General features: G+C 37.4%; 4 protein-coding genes and 1 non-coding gene across 9 annotated transcripts; 3 read left to right on the forward strand and 2 right to left on the reverse strand.

Annotated features, from left to right (window-relative positions):
* The first annotated feature begins 2262 nt into the window (after positions 1 to 2262).
* Positions 2263 to 5537, forward strand: LOC104742838 (uncharacterized). 2 transcript variants are annotated; one of them, XM_010463893.3, is made up of 7 exons: positions 2263 to 2462; positions 2688 to 2827; positions 3338 to 4031; positions 4110 to 4504; positions 4603 to 4707; positions 4868 to 5035; positions 5132 to 5537. In XM_010463893.3, exons 3-7 carry the CDS (start codon positions 3359 to 3361, stop codon positions 5276 to 5278), a joined length of 1488 nt encoding a protein of 495 aa, XP_010462195.2. In that variant the 5' UTR covers positions 2263 to 2462; positions 2688 to 2827; positions 3338 to 3358; the 3' UTR covers positions 5279 to 5537. The 2 variants fall into 2 exon arrangements, with proteins under 2 accessions (XP_010462195.2, XP_087340229.1); XM_087484103.1 differs by having other exon boundaries at positions 2322 to 2462; positions 2688 to 2875; positions 2925 to 4031.
* Positions 5538 to 5674: 137 nt separating this feature from the next.
* Positions 5675 to 8661, reverse strand: LOC104758664 (uncharacterized). 4 transcript variants are annotated; one of them, XM_010463894.3, is made up of 8 exons: positions 8002 to 8661; positions 7822 to 7929; positions 7646 to 7728; positions 7027 to 7460; positions 6777 to 6940; positions 6579 to 6664; positions 6346 to 6476; positions 5675 to 6251 (listed from the first exon to the last, which is right to left on the reverse strand). In XM_010463894.3, the coding sequence occupies exons 1-8, from the start codon at positions 8323 to 8325 to the stop codon at positions 5764 to 5766; spliced, it is 1818 nt and encodes a 605-aa protein (XP_010462196.2). In that variant the 5' UTR covers positions 8326 to 8661; the 3' UTR covers positions 5675 to 5763. The 4 variants fall into 4 exon arrangements, with proteins under 4 accessions (XP_010462196.2, XP_010462199.2, XP_087340227.1 ...); XM_010463897.3 differs by having other exon boundaries at positions 7839 to 7929; positions 8002 to 8577; XM_087484101.1 differs by having other exon boundaries at positions 5675 to 6203; positions 6292 to 6476; positions 8002 to 8570.
* Positions 8662 to 9473: 812 nt separating this feature from the next.
* Positions 9474 to 12673, forward strand: LOC104742841 (sodium/calcium exchanger NCL). The gene is made up of 7 exons (XM_010463898.3): positions 9474 to 10313; positions 10656 to 10841; positions 10964 to 11145; positions 11243 to 11388; positions 11480 to 11759; positions 11855 to 12169; positions 12259 to 12673. The coding sequence occupies exons 1-7, from the start codon at positions 9926 to 9928 to the stop codon at positions 12505 to 12507; spliced, it is 1746 nt and encodes a 581-aa protein (XP_010462200.1). The 5' UTR covers positions 9474 to 9925; the 3' UTR covers positions 12508 to 12673.
* A 1387-nt stretch (positions 12674 to 14060) lies between these two features.
* Positions 14061 to 14134, forward strand: TRNAI-UAU (transfer RNA isoleucine (anticodon UAU)). Its single transcript has one exon. It is a non-coding gene; the product is annotated as a tRNA-Ile (tRNA).
* A 2207-nt stretch (positions 14135 to 16341) lies between these two features.
* LOC104742842 (transcription factor TCP3) lies at positions 16342 to 18631 on the reverse strand. Its single transcript, XM_010463899.3, has 2 exons — positions 16723 to 18631; positions 16342 to 16621 (listed from the first exon to the last, which is right to left on the reverse strand). The coding sequence occupies exon 1, from the start codon at positions 17942 to 17944 to the stop codon at positions 16769 to 16771; it is 1176 nt and encodes a 391-aa protein (XP_010462201.2). The 5' UTR covers positions 17945 to 18631; the 3' UTR covers positions 16342 to 16621; positions 16723 to 16768.
* Positions 18632 to 18792: the final 161 nt, after the last annotated feature.

An 18792-nucleotide genomic window follows, 5' to 3' on the forward strand; every position in this document is an offset into this window, starting at 1 on the left:
TTTTTTTTTTTTTTTTTTTTTAAAAATCGATACCGTTTATATATATGGAGCCATTGTTTTCTTTTACATGTTACTGGAATCAATAAAACACCAAATTGGGAAGCAATATGGACTCAAAATGGCACAAAAAGGCAGAGTAGATGTTATAAAGGTTGAAAGTTGGTGAACTAGTGATGGAGATATGTATCATTGATGTCTGAGGGTAGCGTAGCGGAAGAAGCTCTATCCAATCCTGTGAGTTTTCGTCTCATCAGTAGCTGGATATCTTTTTTTACCCTTGTCCCCGAGAGAATAGTTGCGGAGTGAAGCCTTGCATTCCTTTGAACCCAGATATTGTATAAAAGCGTTTGGAACAGCAGTTTGCAAATGGTATTAAGCTTCCTATTTGTGGTAGGAGACTTAATCCAATTTAAACAACCAATGAAAGAAGATGGTAAATTCGGTAGAAGAGAAGCGAAGAAATCTATCCATAAGACTTTTGAGTAGGGCACCTAAAGAACAGATGTTCTCTAGACTCTTCCTCTGTAGTGCAAAGTAGACAAGAAGAGGGCACATGTAAATTCCAACTCCTCAGTCTGTCCCTTGTGGTTAGTCTGCCTAGCACTGTTAGCCAAGCCATAAACGCCATCTTCGGTATGTTTTCCTTGAACCAGATCTGAGAGTGCCAAGAAACTGAAGGACCCGTAGGATGCAGTCTCCTCCAAGTATGCATAGAAGAGAATGAACCAACTACATCAATAAGAGGACCTAGTTCTGTCCAGTTGTCGTGCCAGAATAGAGTTCCAGTTCCCGAGACAATCTCACAATGAATAAAAGGTCTGGCTAATTCCTTCAGCTTGACCAACCTTCTCGTTTTTATTTTTCCATTTCGTTATTTGATGCATGTGGCTAATACAGTCGATAAAGAAAGAGCCAAAAAAGAGGGAATAAAAGAGCATATTCTCTTCGTGGGTTTAAGACAGTAGAAAGAATCTGATCCAAACTCTACAGTTGGAAGCTATGTTATAACCCCAAAAATTATATTTATGGTTTTTGCTATTAATTCGTGATTAACAATTTTTAAGCTACACTTGATTTTCTCAACATATATACGTAACGTGTGTATGGCTATTGTTATTTTGTACGGCTACATCGCGTATTATACAATATCAAAACTTTTTTACTATTAGATTATTATACAAACAAGTGACGATGAATTCGAGATATATTGTTGGCATATCAATCAAATACACTAAGAACGATGTCATAGATTTAAGTGTATGTCGAATTCATTCTACTAGTATATGTTTGACAAAAAAAAGTTAAAACGTGTATCGTAGCTCAAAGTTGACGTAGTTTTTGGTTACAAACTTTCAAATGTAATTTAATTTGAAATAAGATCAATAAGAACCATCATTTTAAAATGACGTGTTTGGATTTTGGATATGCAATTTTAATGAATCTAAAACTAGTATATGATGAAAAACATAAACCAATCAATTCATTGGGAATTATAATTTTATAAAAATATATGACACTTATGACATAATCAAAAAAAGTTTTGGGGAGTAACAAAACAAAAAATTTAAGGCCTGTTCCACCAACGAGGAGAATACACATCATTAAATTAGATAACTATACAACGCATTAGAGATGGGATGTGGTGTGTATGTATGTACATACATTTTCGATAGTTCACAAAGTTGTGTAGCCATAAATTCTAAATTAATATTGGGCATAATTAGGTGTCAAGCTGGTTCAACAAAGAAAGCACATGGGGACACTTCCCCAAAGCTTGTCTTAACAAAAACAAAAATCCAAACAATTAATAACTTTGCTCAAAATCTATCTAATGCATATAAACACATTCAGAAACTTTCACTTATACACTTCTCCAGAAAAAAAAAGCCTACAAATTTTAAAATGGAATAAATAAACAAATAACAAAAACATCTCAATGTGGATCATTTAATGAATAACAAAATCCATTTTAGTATTTTTTTTTTAGAAAAAAAATCTACATTGATTTAAAACTTTGATCATATCTTAGCTAATAAATCATTCTTAATTAATGGTTGGCATGCTTCATCAATCAGCTATAATAAAAACACCAAAAACATACTAAAAGATATAATGAGATCAAAAGTGTGTACTAATTAAAGTCCGTCAATTAATGAATTTGATACATAATTACGACGTCGTTTAAATCTATAATTAGGACACGATTTTACCCTTTTTATTTTATTTTTAAAAAATATATACGAAGCAAAAAAAAGATAAACCAATGAAAAAAAGATAAATGTGAAAATAAATAAATAAAAAAGCAATTTTTTCATCGTTCCGTCAGAGTGCGAGAAGAAATTAGAATCAAGAAACCGACGTCTCTTCTCTTCTCTCTCCCTCACCTCCTCTTTCTTCTCTTCTCTTTCTTTTCTTTGGATCTCTCTCTCTCTCTCCCTCCCTGATTAAACCTCTAAAATCAGGTAATCATCACGTTAATTGGATTCTCTTAGCTTCTTTTTTTAATAAATATATTTCCCAGTTTCTCTTTTGGTCCTGGGAATTTTTTTTTTATTTGGTGAGTTTTTGATAATTGTGTTATATCAGCAAGTTTATCTGAAGAAATTGCATTGTTCTTGGTCAGTTTTGTTTATATGAATTTGTTATCTCTTTTGATCATCATTTGATTTTGGTTTATCTTTTTGCAGGGAGTTTCTTTTTTTTGTTGGTTTCGGATTCTCAGGAAAATTTAGCAACTCTCTTTGTGTCTTTTGCTGCTGTTTGCTCAGCCCCCTTTGAAAGCTTTTGTCTTTCTCTCTCTCTCTCTCACAATCTTAATGTTCTCAAGGTTAGAAATTTCTTCTTTGTTTCTGCTTAATTTTTGCTCCTGATTCTAGTTAGGCATGATGGGTGTGGCTAGTTTCCTTTTTGTTTTTGTAAGAAAGTTATGATCTTTTTTGCATTGTTATTGTTTTGTGCATGTGGTTTTTGATTTCTGCAGCTAAAGTTTTAGTCTTCTTGTTTTTTTTTCCATTTGATTTTGGTGAAAAAATGATAATTGAGAATGTTACCATGAGTTTGGGAATGCACTATGCAATCCTCCGAGAATACGGTTTCTGACGCTGAATCAAAGGAGACCCATGTGTTTTGTATGCTTTGGTTTCCTTACTTATTTCCCAAACTCAGCAGTTTACATGTGCATATGACAATGTGATGGCTTAATTTTGTTTTAGTATCAGCTTGAGATGTGAAAATGTTGCATTGGTGGGAATCAAGATGTTTGTTTTCTTACTCAGTTGTATGCTTTGTTGTGTCACCATTGGTTGTTGATGTTTCTATGAATACAAAACCCTATCAGAGGGCTTCTGCAGCAAGCGAAATGGGACAAAGAAATAGGACTGTTGATTTAGAAATGGAGCAGCAGCAATCTCAAGCTTCTCTCCAACCAGAACCTTGCATCCTTTTAGGCAGCTTTCCCCAACAACCGGATATTAATATCCCTGCCATGGTTGCAAATGTTCCTAATTTAGAACCTCATTCTCTTCAAGACCCAGCTTATGACAACTCAGCAATGTTCTACGGGCTTCCTCAGTACCATCATCATCCTCATCAGCGTGCTCCAACGAATTTCTACGTTCCCTATGTGGCATTTCAGGCTCCTCCGGGTCAGTTACCATCTTCAAGCAGTCACGGTGTAGTTGGAGTAAGTCCTGATCTTGAATACGAAAGAAATGCTCATTTTATGGATCACACAAGAGGGACATATAAACGAAAGAACGCTGAAGGAATACCCGGACAACCTCCATATTTAAGTACCTTAGCAGCTCCATTCAACACACCGGAGACAATAGCACCTTTTGGAGGCGCTAGGAACAGACCAGGAGCTGTTACAGTGAACCCTGTTCCTCCTCCTCATGCTCCAAATAACTTCATTCCAGGAAACTATGCAGGTCATCATCCTTTTCCACCTCCTGGCTCAATCTGGTATGATCAGCACCACGGTAGATCTGATGGCTCACCTTCGTTTTGGCCTCACACACCTTACATGCACGGTACCTACTAACACACAATCTCTTTTTAAAGTTTTGAACTTTGTAATCTTATTTATCTATCTTTGAATGACCTTTCAGGTAGTAACATTGTCGCTGGTTCCATAGAGTCTAGTAGCAGAAACCCTACGGCATTTATGTATCCTTCACAGTTAAACCCGAGGGACCACTATTATAGTCATCATCACCACCCGGCACCTCCTCCTGTACAAGGCGTGAGAGGCCAGAACGCCAGATTATATCCTCACATGGCTTCTTCAGCCTCATACAGAGTTCCTCCTGGGGGTTTTACTCCTCAGAACACAATGAATAGCGGTCCCCCGGGCTCAGAGATGGGTTCGAGTCATGTGGGTCCGGTTCAACCAACGGGGTTTCGGATATACCAGCATCATCAACGAGATGATTCTGTACCTGTAGCAACTCTTAGACAACACCGTGGAGGAGGAGTTCCTCGGCTTAGAGTTATGCCTGATGATGTATGTAACTTTCTTGCCTCAAATTTTCTGTCCCATCTTTTTCCATTTTCCGTCTTTGCTCAAGGTTCTGTATCTTTGGTTCTCCTCAATGTGTGTAGGAAGTTGCGCTTTTGGAGTTTGGTGACTTCCTTGGTGGTTCTGGAAACAATCACATTGATCATCATCGAGATATGCGATTGGATATCGAGGAAATGTCTTACGAGGTGAGCCCATCATCACTCTTTACTGATGTAGTTATCAGAGTTAGGAGCTAAAAGTTGCCGTCTTTTAGGATCTTGGGTTTAGTATGAGCTTTAGAATCCACAATGCAATTTTCTGTGATCATTTAGTTGATCTGACTTGCAAAATCTGGGGTTTGAACAGGACCTTCTTGCGTTGAGTGAGCGAATTGGAACCGTAAACACTGGTTTGCCAGAGGAAGATGTTAAGAATCATTTGAAAACAAGAACATGTTCTGGAATCAACCATGAAATAGAGTCGTCGTCTCCAAGAACTAAAGATTTAGAAACTGAACCGTGCACAATATGTCAGGTAAAAAATAGCCCACTGACTCTCAAAACTTTTTAATGGCTGCACAAGGCTTGAATTTAGAGCGCTAAAGATTCCTCTCAATATATCTCTTTACAGGAAAGCTTCAAGAACGAAGAAAAGATTGCGACTTTGGATTGTGGGCACGAGTATCATGCGGAATGCTTGGAGAAATGGCTGATTGTGAAGAACGTTTGCCCAATCTGTAAATCAGAGGCACTGGTTATGGAGAAGAGAAAGGTATAGGAAGAAGAATGGTTATCATCTAATCTTATTGGGTTTATAAATATATATATTTATATATAGAAGGAGACTTTTAAAGAAGAGAAGAAAACAGAGTTTGGGTTTGTTTTCAGCTCCAAAAGAATTTTCTGTAAATTTCTACTTTTTTTTTCCTTTTCTTTCTTTTGTGCACATAAAATATGTGTGAATGGTCAAAAACTGTCATCTTTTAATTGGTTTCTTGGCTACGTGATAATGATAAGTGTACAGGCTAATTTGTTTACTCTAGGTTCTTTGTCTTATTAACAGTTATACTTCTCATGTTTTCTTGTCATTTGCTTAGGCTTTAATGATCTATCTTGATTAGTCATTTGCATATTATTTTACAAATTCACACACTCAAGACTCTAAAGTGTTATATTTACTCAAAATCGATATATCTTCTATCATGTAAAACTAAAAAAATAATGGGTTCACACACTCAAAATTGTTTGGCAAAAAAAGTAACACTATTCAAAATTGTAAATCTTGTTCCAGTTCTTTCTGTGTTCTCGCAAGAAGTTGAAAAACTCTCTGTTATTGCTATTCTTCAACAGTTCGTAAACTTTTGTTACATAACCAAAGTCTCGTCCGTAGATGTGACTTGCACATGCCGCTTTGTAACTCATCATCTCCCAGTCTCCTATCAACATACCGTTTTTTATTTCTGTCTCGAGCATTCCCGGGGAGAAATGGCGGTTCCGCCACCACTTAGCCCGAAGAGCCCATACTGTATTGGTGAACATTTTTGGTGTCGGGTTGTATCGAACAGAATATGTTTGTTGGTTCCGTTTATCTCCAGATCTGTCGTCGAGGCATACAGACATTCTGTCTTCATCAAGATTCTCAAAGAAGTGACTGAAGCAAGAGGCTAACTCCTTCCAGATTTCAGGCTCAGGAAACGAAGCTTCTACATGCAATGCTATCATTTCCAGTAGCGACTCTCTACTATACTCATCTACAGGTAAATGAAACAGATGGTATTATTAACAACTTACGCAGGATTCAAGGTCTTAAGACTAAAAGGTGTCTGATGGATTGATCTTAAGTACCTTCCATGCACATTCCAATAAGCTTCTTAAGGGTAGTTACACAACTAGGATCAATCTTTAAGATATCTTCATAGGATTTTGCAAGCATGTCGCTGTTACGATGAAACTTCTCCATCATTAGGGCCTTAATCCTACAGTTGAACAAAAGAACCAAAAGCCACTTCAGAAAATCCTTTGTTTCCAGATTCTAAATTCCTAAGGCGGGTGAGAGAATGAAAAATATATCTTTGTACCTGAAAGGTTTGATGTCATGTACCTTCTTGCACATCTCCTCGACCATTTTCATCGCTTCATCTACATGACCTCCAAATAACAGAAGCTAGAAAAGGAAAAAACAAACATGTAATTAGTGCGAGACATTCCAGCATAAAAGGGATGAACATGAGGACATTATGAGACACGTAGGCAAAAATAGTTAAATCAGTTTTTACATGTACAAGTGGATGTAATGCAGCCAAAGATACATGAGGCGGGGACTGAAGAGTATGCCGCATATATTTGACAGCATCCTTATAATAAGCATCATTGACAATCTTTATGTAGCAATCAGGATCTTCTGGCGGTTTTAAGGGAAGCAACCATGGATCCATGTTGCCTAACATTGAAAAAAAAGAAGCCATAGATTCAACAGAAGCGGTTATGGGTTATAGCGTAATGCAAAAAGAAATTCTCAGTACTAACCAAGAATATTAATAACGGTGGGATCAAATTCAGCTCCATCTCGCAAAGAGCCTTCGTTTTCTTCAGAGGCTGCATAGAGTTGTGGTGAAGTGGTAACATGCGGAGTACTCTTTAATTTTACCTTGGTATCCATTTTTGTTCCTGAGTCACTGATGGACAAATGGGAATCTTTTTTACAATACATGACGGAAGTCTCTGAATCGTTTCTAGCAGAAACCTCTGCCGCCGCAGAGCAAACCGACTCATCCCTACCTGAACCCTCAACCAGACTATCCTGAGATCTTGATTCCGACATATTGGATACACTTTCGTTGTCATCTGCCTCTTCAGGCTGTAACTCCTTCAAGAATTTACTACACCACATCTTGTAGAATGTGATTCCTATAAAAAGATTGGCCCGTGGAAGCATTCCGAAATCACGGTTCTGCATCAAGCTACCAAAAGATAAAACAGAGTTCAATATTAACCCAAGCAGAAACGTAGCAGATAAAGATTGTAAACAAAAAGACTATCAACATACACAATTACAAGATAGCATGTGCACTGAAACTATCAAATGCAAACTATAGAAACCCCAACATCCGATTAAAAACTAGTTCAAGAAGATATCAAATCGTACCTGATTGCAGCACTATTGGCATCAGTGTTCATATCATGCTCAATAAAATGACAAATTTGTTCGTACCAAACCAAGAGTCTCTCCTGTACAAATGACCAAGTAACTCAAATGTTATCCTCGAGCCTTAGACTAATATGTCCACAATAAGTAAACGAATCACAAATCTAAAAAGGAACCTCTTTATGTTGTTTACCAATCTGCCCAATCCAAGTATCATATATTCTTCCAATCTCATCGGCTTTGTTTTTCTTAGTATCCGAGTGATTCACAATTTGTATATGAGCCTGCCAAACAAAAGAAGAAACAATAAGAACCATTTCACCATATAAAGGCAAAAACTTTGGAACTCAAAAGACCTCGTATTTGAGACGGTTCATCTTCGGACAAGGATATTTAATTGTGCCTTTCATCAGAACAGAAAGCACACGACTTGCATCACTCCAGTTTCTCCTACGAAGCAGCTCACGAAGGATCCCTGGTAATCTATTAAGATACTCGCTTCTGCTCGCCTTCGGTCCAAGACTCAGAAGATAAGATGGTTTCGCCCTACAGAGATGAACTCTCTTGAACTTTTGTTTATCTGAGACGATAGAGTCAACAATATCTGAGCTTCGCACACGACGACGCTTAATAGCTTTAATGTCTTCAAACTTATCAGTTTCATCTTCGGCTTCTACCATTGCCCTTATCCCCAAACCTTCGTGTGAATCAAATCAATACCCAGAAGCTTGGAGGTTACGATTTAGGCGAGAATTGTCGAACCCAGGAGGAGGATATTGAGGAATAGTTGTAAGAGAGGTTTAAAAGTGACAAAAGATGATGTTAGGGTTTTGGAAGAATTAGAGAATCCAAAACCCTAATACCATCAGATACCGACCGCCATGGAAACGGAGTGAGGGGAGAGAAGGAAGGAGATGAAAATACCTCTGGGTTTTTGAGCTTTTGTGATTTCGCTCTTTTTTTATGGGCCTTTGGGCTTTTTAAACTGACTGAGCCCAATTGTTTAATCTCTTGTCATACGAATTACCCAAACATGCGTGTTGTTTTAAAGATAATAAAACTACGTGACGTTTTGGAATCTCTCACATCCGAGGTTTTAGCGTTTACTCAAACGCAGAATCGCGTCGCGTCATCATCGCCCTTTTTTGGTCAAAAGACTCAAAACACGAATTGATTTTATTCTAAATAGTATGAACTATGAAGAATTTTGAAGAATGGATATTTAAATAGGAAATGTATTTTTTATGGTATCTACAATGTCGGCAAAATTGACTAATATTTGATTTTGTGCCCTTGAGAATAGCTTAATATTACACGTGTGGCCGCGTAATCAAATCCGGTTATGATGACTAACTAACGAACGTTTCTAAGGTAAACAAGCATATATTTCACGAATCGCCCTTACTCTACTTTGTTTTTATTTTTCAGCCCCTCCTGCTTACTACATTAATATAGTTGAAATTGACCCCAAAAGTCTTTGAAGTTGAGATTAAGGTCAAAACAATTTTTCAATTTTTTACTATAAATATTGAAACATGTATTGAAAAAAAATAAAAACACACCATCATAAATAACCGAAAATCTCAAAAATAATGTAGATATATCTACCCCCAACTAAAATTCGTAATAAATCCGGCTGAATTGATGATAACCTTATCTTTTTTTTTTGAGTTGATTTTTTTCTATATTTAAATTTCAAAATGCTAAAATAAAATAAGTAAATGCTGAACAATTCAATTGTTGAATTTGAGGAAAGCCATTAATTGTAGGGAAGTACTATTACCCCCCAAGACTTTTATTTTTGTCACATTGTCATGTTCTACTTTTTGAAGTGGACAAATTTTATATTATTACATACTTAATAACTTACAGTAACAACAATACTTTGGCATCTTTTTTGAGGTGGCCAAAATTTATATTATTAATAAACTTACACTAAACAAATTGCATATAACTAATCCTTCTTTTAACAACATCTGTACTCCTTGAAATTAATAAATAATAATTAGGAGGGTAAAATGGTAATAAGACACTGATCGCTTCATCTTCCTCCAGCTTCCTTTTTCATCACCGGTAAATCAAATCGCCATCTTCCCCCACAAACTGCCCCACACGATTCTCACACACACAACTTTATTAGTACTCTCTCTTATTTATTTATTTCTCCCCAACGATACATAGTACAATACTCATCCACAAAACTCTCTCCATGAACGTCCGCTTTTGATTTTTACTCTTCTTTTTTTTTTTTGGTTTTGTATTCTTCTTTCGTAATCAATCATGAGATTCAGATCTCTCATCTCTCTTCTCTTCCTTCTCATCTTCGCTTCATCCGCTTACGCTAGATTCGTCTCTGTGCATCAATCTTCAACCGGTCTTATATCCGATGGAATCGACGGTGGCGGCTCCGGATCGGTTATCAAGACGGTTGTTTCGGCTGAAGAGGAGAAAGAAGAAGCTTGTGAACAGACCTACGGGTTTATGCCCTGTACCAAGACCGCTCTTGGGAACGTGTTTCTGATTCTGGTTTATGGGTTTCTCATGTTCACTGCTGCTACGTATCTCTCTGCCGGGAGTGAGCTTCTTCTCGAGATCCTTGGCCCTGGAATTGTCGGTGGTTTGTTCCTTCCCATGCTCGGCGCCCTCCCGGACGCTATGCTTATCATGGGTATGTCTCAAATTTTGAAATTTCGAATTTTTGGATCTTTGAGATTTCATATGCTGCCTTCGATCTGTAGAGTGTCATGCTTGTGTTCCGAGTTTTGCGGAATTTGAATTTATTTGGGTGAGAAAATGTGATTTTTTGTTTGGCTCTGATTGAGTTTTGCCAGGTTCTGGGAATCAAATAGTGAAACGATGATTGTAACTTGTCACCTTGTGCTTTTTAGTGAAAAAGTCTTAATCTTTTTTTTTTTTGTGAAGTTATAGTCTTTGCTCTTTCTTCTTGATGGGTCTTTGTCTATTTGTGTGTGTTTCTTTGGCTATAACATTGTCTTTTTGGATTTTATAGTGTCTGGACTTTCTGGAGACGCAGCAACGGCTCAAAGCCAAGTCTCTGTGGGGATGGGTTTGCTTGCTGGCTCCACTGTTATGCTTCTCACTGTTATCTGGGGAACTTGCACTGTGGTTGGCAAGTGTGACCTTCGAGATACTATTGCTGTAAACAATCAAGACACTAAACGCTTCAGTCTTAAAGGTAACAAAAAAAATATATAATACAGTTTCAAAAAAAAAAAATTCGGTATTGTTGTAATCTTTGATGAACACACAGAAAGTGAAAATGTAGCCTTTACTTATTGGTGTTTACTCTGTTTGTAGATTCTGGTGTAACTGTTGATGTTTGGACCAGCTATGCTGCTAGAATTATGGCTATATCAGTCATTCCGTTTGTCATTGTCCAGCTTCCGCAGATGTTGGGCTCACAATCTGGAAGACACTTGTCTGTGTTGGTTGCTCTAGTTTTATCTGTTCTAATGTTAATCTCTTACTGTGTATATCAGGTAACACCAATTTTCAGGACACTAGTTCCAAATAAGTATCTATTGTACTGATGTATCTTGTTTGTGAGATAATTATTCCTTGTATGATGATATCTAGGTCTTCCAACCGTGGATCCAAAGGAGAAGGCTTGCTTTTGCAAAGCACAAGCATGTTATATCAGGAATCCTAAAGCACTTGAAACAGCACTCTTTGGGAAGGCTTCTTGATGATGAAGGTCAGCCTGATGAACATGTCATTCGGAGGTAAGTCATGGTTTCTGTACATGGAGAAAGCAACAATTTTTAGACACTTTACTCGGTTTCACCTTGTGCTCAAGTTTATTCGGTTTATCAGGTTGTTTGACACTATTGATGCAAACAAGGACGGACACTTATCAGCGGCTGAACTAAAGGCGCTTATCATTGGGATCAGCTTTGAGGAGATTGATTTTGACAAGGACGATGCTGTGGGAAAAGTTCTCCAAGATTTTGACAAGACTCTCGATGAGCAAGTTGATCAAGACGAGTTTGTACGTGGCATTAAACATTGGCTCCTCCAGGCAATGGGAACTGCTGGTCCAGCTGGTCCTGATGCTGGTCCTCGAACGATGAAATTCCTCGACCATTTCCATGTGGTAGAGAGACTGTTGAAACCCTATTTGATTGAACACACATGGTCACAATACGTCTTTAAACTAAATACATTTACAATTAATCTCGTTTTTGACAGCAAACTAAGAGAGAGCATACTCTGTTGGGAGATAATGAAAATGGTGAGAACGAAGAGGAAGGCGGTGAGGTTGCAGACCCAAAATGGATCACTATTAAAGCAGCTCTGCTGCTAATCTTGGGAGCTGCCATTGCAGCTGCGTTTGCTGATCCTTTAGTCGACACAGTTAACAACTTCTCGGCAGCAACAGGGATCCCATCTTTCTTTATTTCCTTCATCGCTTTGCCATTAGCCACCAATTCAAGTGAAGCCGTCTCTGCCATCATCTTCGCTTCCCGCAAAAAGATCAGAACCGCCTCATTAACTTTCTCCGAGGTCCGTAAACCACACTTTCTTGTACCTTTCTGCCTCGTTATACTTCATAGACTAAAAACCAGTTTCTTGGTGTTTGTTTGTTTGTACAGCTATGTGGAGGAGTGACAATGAACAACATTCTGTGTCTCTCGGTGTTCTTAGCAATCGTCTACCTTAGAGGACTAACATGGAACTTCTCATCAGAAGTGTTGGTGATTCTCATCGTTTGTCTAGTGATGGGCAGTTTCGCGAGTTTCCGCACAACTTATCCTCTTTGGACATGTTTCATAGCTTACTTGCTCTACCCATTCTCCTTGGGTCTGGTTTATATTCTTGATTACTGGTTTGGTTGGTCGTAGAGATGATCGCTGTGTTTAAAAGAGTTTGTTCACATGAGTGAGTTTCTTCTCGCGTGGTTTCTTTTATTCTCGTTATGTTTATGGATTTGAGAGTGTAAAAACCTAAAAAAGTAATTTCTGAGATTTATCAGTGATTATATATTGAAATAACAGTTATTAAAGCTAATATGATCTTTCTTGTTTTACTTGTGGACCTTCTTCTGGTATTGAAACCAAGAATTACTCGTCCGGCGGAGCTAGAGAAGTTTTTAGGGGGGGGGGTCAATCGGACTGGCCTGAGCCGGCCCCCAAAACTCGTAAAGCCCGTATATGTTTGCGTCCGGTCTTGTCCGAAATATTTCTGAGCCTATATTTCAAGATCTACACCCGGTTCTAACAGAGGGCTACCGGGCTTTTCGTACTTATCTACAGATCAATAATTTAAATTTATAAGTGTTAAAAAACAGTGTTTAAAGATAAACTATAAAACAAATCAATCAAAATTTTAATAACTCATCTATATTCACTTCAACCAACTTAATTTAAAATAAAAAGTTTAAAACTAAATAAAATTTTATACTTTAACCAAATAAAACAATATATAATTCATATAAAATATCATAGATAAAAAAATTTAAAGTATTAAGCAAGATTATTAAGTAAATATAAAAATTAGGATTAGAGATTTAAACTTTATTTACAATAAATCATTAATTGAATATTACAATCAAATAAAAATATTAACAAAAAAGTACAAATATATTTGTTAAAAGGCTTTTTGGGCTGGTCCGAACCCGGTCGAGCTAAACTTAAAAAACCCTATAGCCCAAACGGGCTGAGCCCAAAAAACTCGATTTTTCTGGACATATATATTTAAGTCCGAGCCCGGTATTCTTTAGGACCGGACCGGACCAGCCTGTGGGCTTTGGCTCTAATTGACATGTATATTCATATGACACCCATAAAATTATAAATTTTGATTTAGCTTTTATAAAAATAATTAATTGCACATATCTAACCAACATGTTGACACCCCTCTGAAATTTGTTGACACCCTTCAAATAAAAATATAACTCTTGGATTCTTTCATATCTCGTTTTCTATTAAGTTTTTTCTATAGTTTTAAGATATTAACATATGATCGTTGGGCTTTTTTGACAAACTGTTGGGCTTAGCTTTAATAAATTTTTTATCAATTATATATTTGTATGGTTAAACATAACTATAAGTTGATTAAATCATTAAACGACAAAAGTATAATTTCTCAAAAACTTGGACTTTTCCTCTTCCATCTTCATCTTTAAAATGTTTTTAATGTATGAGCGAGCTTAGAATTTATATTTATAATGAACTTTTGTAGTAACATTTTTCTAATATAACCTTTTCTTATAAAATATTATACATTTTTTTTAATGTATGATCCATATCTAGAGATTGATCTTTACCAATTTACGATGAACTATTTTGCTGCTCCTAATCTTCTCACTTGTCGCCTCTTCGATTCAGAAAACTTATATGCAAACGACGATGAAGTAATTGCTCTATATTGTACGAACGTAGAAAATTTACGACATGGTCCCGTAGCTCAGTTGGTTAGAGCGTTGGTCTTATGAGCCGAAGGTCGCGGGTTCGAGCCCCGCCGGGACCAGATTTCGTTTCTTGTATTTAAACCTTGATGGAATGTATTATTATATTTTTTATTAACGTAAAAAGTTACCGTCAGGATCCTTAGCTCAACTGGTTAGATCATTGGTGTTTATGACCCGAAGGTAGCCAGATCGAGCCCGTCCTGGATCCTGGCTTTTATTTAGTTTTTACTTTTGGTTCGGTTCTCGATTCCTAAATTCATTAATTTGGCCTGACCAAATTTGGTAAGATAATTGGATCCAAATTTGGGTAGTTTCCAAAACAAACGGAGACAACATCAAAAGGTACCAAATCTTGAAGATTGGGTTAAATTAGTTTAAAGTAGTCTTGCGCATTCGGGTTCGGGTTTTCGGGTTTAGGTATATAGAACCCGTTCGAGTTTTTTGTATTTTCGGGTTGGGTTCAGGTTATTTGAGTATACCCGAACTCAAAAAAATCATGAACAATTTTTTTTTTTTTTTTTTTCATTTTATAAATTCCAGAAACTAAGATGGCAAAATAGTTTAACATGCACGTTTAAATGTCCAAGATACTCGGTTTGATTCCCCCTAGATGCATTTTTACATTTAATTCAGATTAGTTCGGGTTTTATTTCGGGTTCGGATAATATCCGAACCCGATCGGGTATCCGAACCTTAGAGGTACTGAACCTGATCGGGTTTTACACAAAACCCGAACTGAACCACCTATTCCGGGTCGGGTTCGGGTTCGGATAATATGCCCAGGGCTAGTTTAAAGCATACAATTAGGTTTAAAGCAATTTGGTAATTATTTCCATCTTTTAAGATTCTTAATCTTGACAAAAAAATTTAGAGAGTATATATTATGAAATGGAATGAAGTGAAAAGATCAAACAGCTGTATAAAACCTTGAGATCTGACAAGAGATAGAGAAAAAGGGGGACCATTCTCTAAAGGTGACAACCTTTTTTCCCCAATTTTGGTTACATCCTTTTCATATACTTTGCTATCCTATTCTTATTATTATTGAGTGAGTCCATCCATGTCTTCTTCAACAATGCCCCTTTAATTTCACAAAAATACACCCCAAAATGATAAGAGGTTAATCTTTCACATAAACCAGATTTTTATCAAGAGCTACATATATATATATATATATATATATATATGAAAATCATATGTGTAATTGAACAAGTAGGTTTAAAAGGAAGCAGAAACGAATAAGATAAGGATAATTTTCCAAATGTAGAAATTGATATAACTTTGAGTGATCAAACATTTGATTAAAAAAAAAATTCAGGCTTTCTATCTTCTTTCTTTCTTTCTTTTTTTGGCTACCAATTTATACTTTAGGATGGATAGCCACTACTTCCAATCTCATCTTATCACATCACATGTAAAGTGTTGCTAACTTTATAAAGCTCCATAACATTCATCATCTCCATAAGAATGAATAACCAAAGTTTTCACTTTCAGAGTAGGACAGTGCTCATAACAGTAACAAAAAAAAATCAGTAGCAACCTGATGGTTTCATTAATTCATGTACTATCATTGATCATAAAAAAAAAAAGGGACTTGGTTATCTTTCAACTTCCTTCATTTAGACCAACAAGGGTGTCTTCATGTAATCTACTGTCCTATTCCTTTTTTACTTATTTAAAGACTATATCACACTCAGCTTTGGTGGATCTCCTACATACACGCTTGTTAAAAATTAAAAAGTTGTATGTGTTATTGACACTAATAAGACATCAAATTCTCTTTTGCTCTTTTTCATAAAAATATTTAAATTCTAGTAAGCTACACACCGAAATAAAGAGATTTTTAGAACTTGCATCCACGCACTAAACAAAATTTAAAAATAAACCCATCATTCTAAATTCGAAATTATAAAATCCAAAAGAAGCAACAACACATGCAAACTCTTGTCTATGGAAAATGACTCTTCATCTATGGGGCCAAAACAAGAGACTTAAGAAAGACAAGAGCAATGATTGTTCCAAATTCCCTTTGCCTGTCAAAAGAAAGTTTATAATAACCATAGAGACTGGAAAAATAAAGCTTCTAATGGAACGCAATAACCAAACAATCTGATGTTACATTGATAGAGCACTGTTCCTCTTTGGGATTGGCAAGCAAAGAAAGAAGAGATATATCTTGAGGAGAGCATCAAATCCACATGGAATAAAGGGAAAAGCTTGAAACCTTTAGCTTCAAGTGGGGTTAAAGGTTTCCAACACAAGAGCATAAGGAAATGAAAATTAATTTAGAACAAAACAACAAGTTACAACAAACAAGGGTGTGAGCTCATACGTAGCTAGAGCTAAACATGGTGAAACTTAACTGAGGTTACAGAAAGTTTTCTAATTGATACAAAGATGAACTCAAATTAACAAATGCTTGGACTTTAGAAGAAGAAAAACTCGAAACTGTTGATCAGGTCTCTTTCTCTCTTCTCCTATTCGATCGATATCCGTAACGCACAAGAACGAAACACACATTCCCTATCCCACGCAATTGAAGCTCCCTGCAAAACATTAACAAGAATACTAGTTAACAATTTTGATGGATGATTACATTGCAAAGTACAAGACTTTCAGAAATGTATGTTTTCCAAAAACTCCCAACCTGGAATATGAAAAGTAACTATTTTGTGTGTGTGTTTGGATCTTGTTTAGTGGCGAGAATCAGATGAAGCAGAGGACGGTTTGTTGTCGCCGCCGTGCTCCTCTTCTTGCTCCCCATGAAACCGTGCTGGTATGCGAAAACCAGAGAATTCACCACTTGAAGCAAACGCAATGCCTGGAATAGCTGATTGGTAAGGATGATGATGATGATGGAGATCGTCAGTGGTCATGGACTGATGATGATGATGATGATGATGATGGTGAGGATCAAACCAAGCACGAATCATGGGTGTGTTGTTAATGGACTGAAGGGGACCCCTCTGAGATAAAAGCTGACTTTGGCTATAAACTGGCGATGGAGAAGCAAACACATATCCTCCTCCTCCTCCGGTACTTCCGGGGGAGTCAGCTGCTCCGCCGTTGTTCCACGTTACCAGTCTCTGTATCTTTCCAAATTCCGGCGACTGGTGATTCTGTTCCCAGCTTGCCGTTGATGAGTCAAACCCTAAGGGGTTGCTCTGGCCGGAGAACAGAACAGGCTCTGTTTGAGCAGTAAAAGGTGGACCATTTTGGAAAGATTGAAGCGATAGACGAAGAAGATCTTGGTTTTGTGTATTGGCTCGTGACGGTGGCTGATGGTGATAGCTCTGTTGCGATGAAGCTACCGGAAAAAACGACTTTATAGTGTCAGCTATCGAATCAGAGTCCATCGACGCCGGAAGAAAACTCGATTCGTTATCTTCCTCTCCGATTTGATGATGATGATGCTCTGTTTCTTGGTGCTGCGGCGGAGGTTGTAGCGGCGGCGGAGAAACTAAAGTTTTGGTTTTTCTGGGTTTAGCGTTAGCGGCGTGTTGACGAAGAGCATCGGCGGGGTTCCAAGGAGGAAGCTCAGCGAGATCATCAATGGCGGATTTAGCTTTCTTGATAAGCCAATCGACGGCTTTGCTCGGTCGATCAAAACCAAGCCTGTCTTGAACATCGTAGAACTGAATCGCCGTCGGAGCAGAGAGTCTCACGCGCCGGTCACGTGGTCCTTTCGCCGTACAGACTTTGCTGTGTCTGTCTTTTCTCCCGGTTGACCGAACAATGTGACCTCCTTGCACCTCAACGATCTCGCCGCAACCACCATCGTTCTCCGTCGGCGACGGCGTAAACGCTGATTGCTGGTTGTGTCTCATCGGCGGCGACGGAGAATCTACTAAACGGTGGCTAGCCGCCATTGATGGAGCATATTGTTGAAACTCAAGGTCGTTGATGGTCGTGGTGGTTGGGTTATGACGGCGGCGGCGGAGGCGGTGGTCGTTAACCGCCGAGGAATCCAGAGTTGTTCGTTTTTGTCAATACAACATTATGCTACTCCCAAACAGAAACCCTAAACTCCCCACCAAACCAACGATTACTTAAGAGACGAGGAAGAAGAAGTAATCGAATTCGTAGTCTAACCCATAACTGAAATTTTGATTCTTTGGTCTAAAGGTTTGTTTTTTTTTGTTGTTGTTGTTGTAAAGTTGGGTGACTCTGTTTTCTGAGAATTGAAGAAGGAGACCAAACAAACAGATAAGCAAAGCAAAAGAGAGAAGAAAGAGATGTTGTCCAAATTGACTAATCGAGGAGAGAACCCAAGAAAGTAAGTAAACTTCTCTTCTTTTTTTTTCCGGGAAAATTTACAGTAACGGTAAAAAAAGGAAAAAAGAAATGACTACTTTGGGGTTTGGGAAGGAGTGTGTCTGGTCATAAAAAGTGAGAGCTCTCTCTCCGTATGTGATCTCATCATCATCATCACCTGTGCTTTTCTACTTTCTCTTTTTTCATTGTTTTGAAATGTGTACTATAAAGATTTTGTTATTGCCAGATTCATATTTTACATGTTTATTAGTAGCTTATATAATTCAAACGTTCGATTTGTTGTTGGAGACACTAATAATTGGGTATTATAGAAACTATTTTCCTCAATCCAAATTGTATTGGTTTTAGAGGTTACACCCTGTAAAATGCTTCACCAATACTTGCAAGTTGCAACACCACGGATTTTAGAATTAGGACGTGCTACATTATTTGTAGAATTATG

The sequence above is a fragment of the Camelina sativa genome, chromosome 14, assembly GCF_030686135.1.
Source record: "Camelina sativa cultivar CO46 ecotype springtype chromosome 14, ASM3068613v1".
NCBI classification, from domain to species: domain Eukaryota; kingdom Viridiplantae; phylum Streptophyta; class Magnoliopsida; order Brassicales; family Brassicaceae; genus Camelina; species Camelina sativa.

Excerpts from the sequence above, each read along its gene's own strand:
- LOC104742838 (XM_087484103.1), top strand. The coding sequence starts at position 3,233 with ATGTTGCATTGGTGGGAATCAAGATGTTTGTTTTCTTACTCAGTTGTA. Across the intron at positions 4,032-4,109 it reads TCACACACCTTACATGCACG|GTAGTAACATTGTCGCTGGT; the intron begins GTACCTACTAAC and ends ATGACCTTTCAG. Across the intron at positions 4,505-4,602 it reads TTAGAGTTATGCCTGATGAT|GAAGTTGCGCTTTTGGAGTT; the intron begins GTATGTAACTTT and ends CAATGTGTGTAG.
- LOC104758664 (XM_010463894.3), bottom strand. The coding sequence starts at position 8,325 with ATGGTAGAAGCCGAAGATGAAACTGATAAGTTTGAAGACATTAAAGCT. Across the intron at positions 7,729-7,821 it reads TTGGTAAACAACATAAAGAG|GAGAGACTCTTGGTTTGGTA; the intron begins GTTCCTTTTTAG and ends TCATTTGTACAG. Across the intron at positions 7,461-7,645 it reads GCCAATAGTGCTGCAATCAG|CTTGATGCAGAACCGTGATT; the intron begins GTACGATTTGAT and ends ATCTTTTGGTAG.
- LOC104742841 (XM_010463898.3), top strand. The coding sequence starts at position 9,926 with ATGAGATTCAGATCTCTCATCTCTCTTCTCTTCCTTCTCATCTTCGCT. Across the intron at positions 10,314-10,655 it reads GGACGCTATGCTTATCATGG|TGTCTGGACTTTCTGGAGAC; the intron begins GTATGTCTCAAA and ends TGGATTTTATAG. Across the intron at positions 12,170-12,258 it reads CCTCATTAACTTTCTCCGAG|CTATGTGGAGGAGTGACAAT; the intron begins GTCCGTAAACCA and ends TTGTTTGTACAG.
- LOC104742842 (XM_010463899.3), bottom strand. The coding sequence starts at position 17,944 with ATGGCGGCTAGCCACCGTTTAGTAGATTCTCCGTCGCCGCCGATGAGA.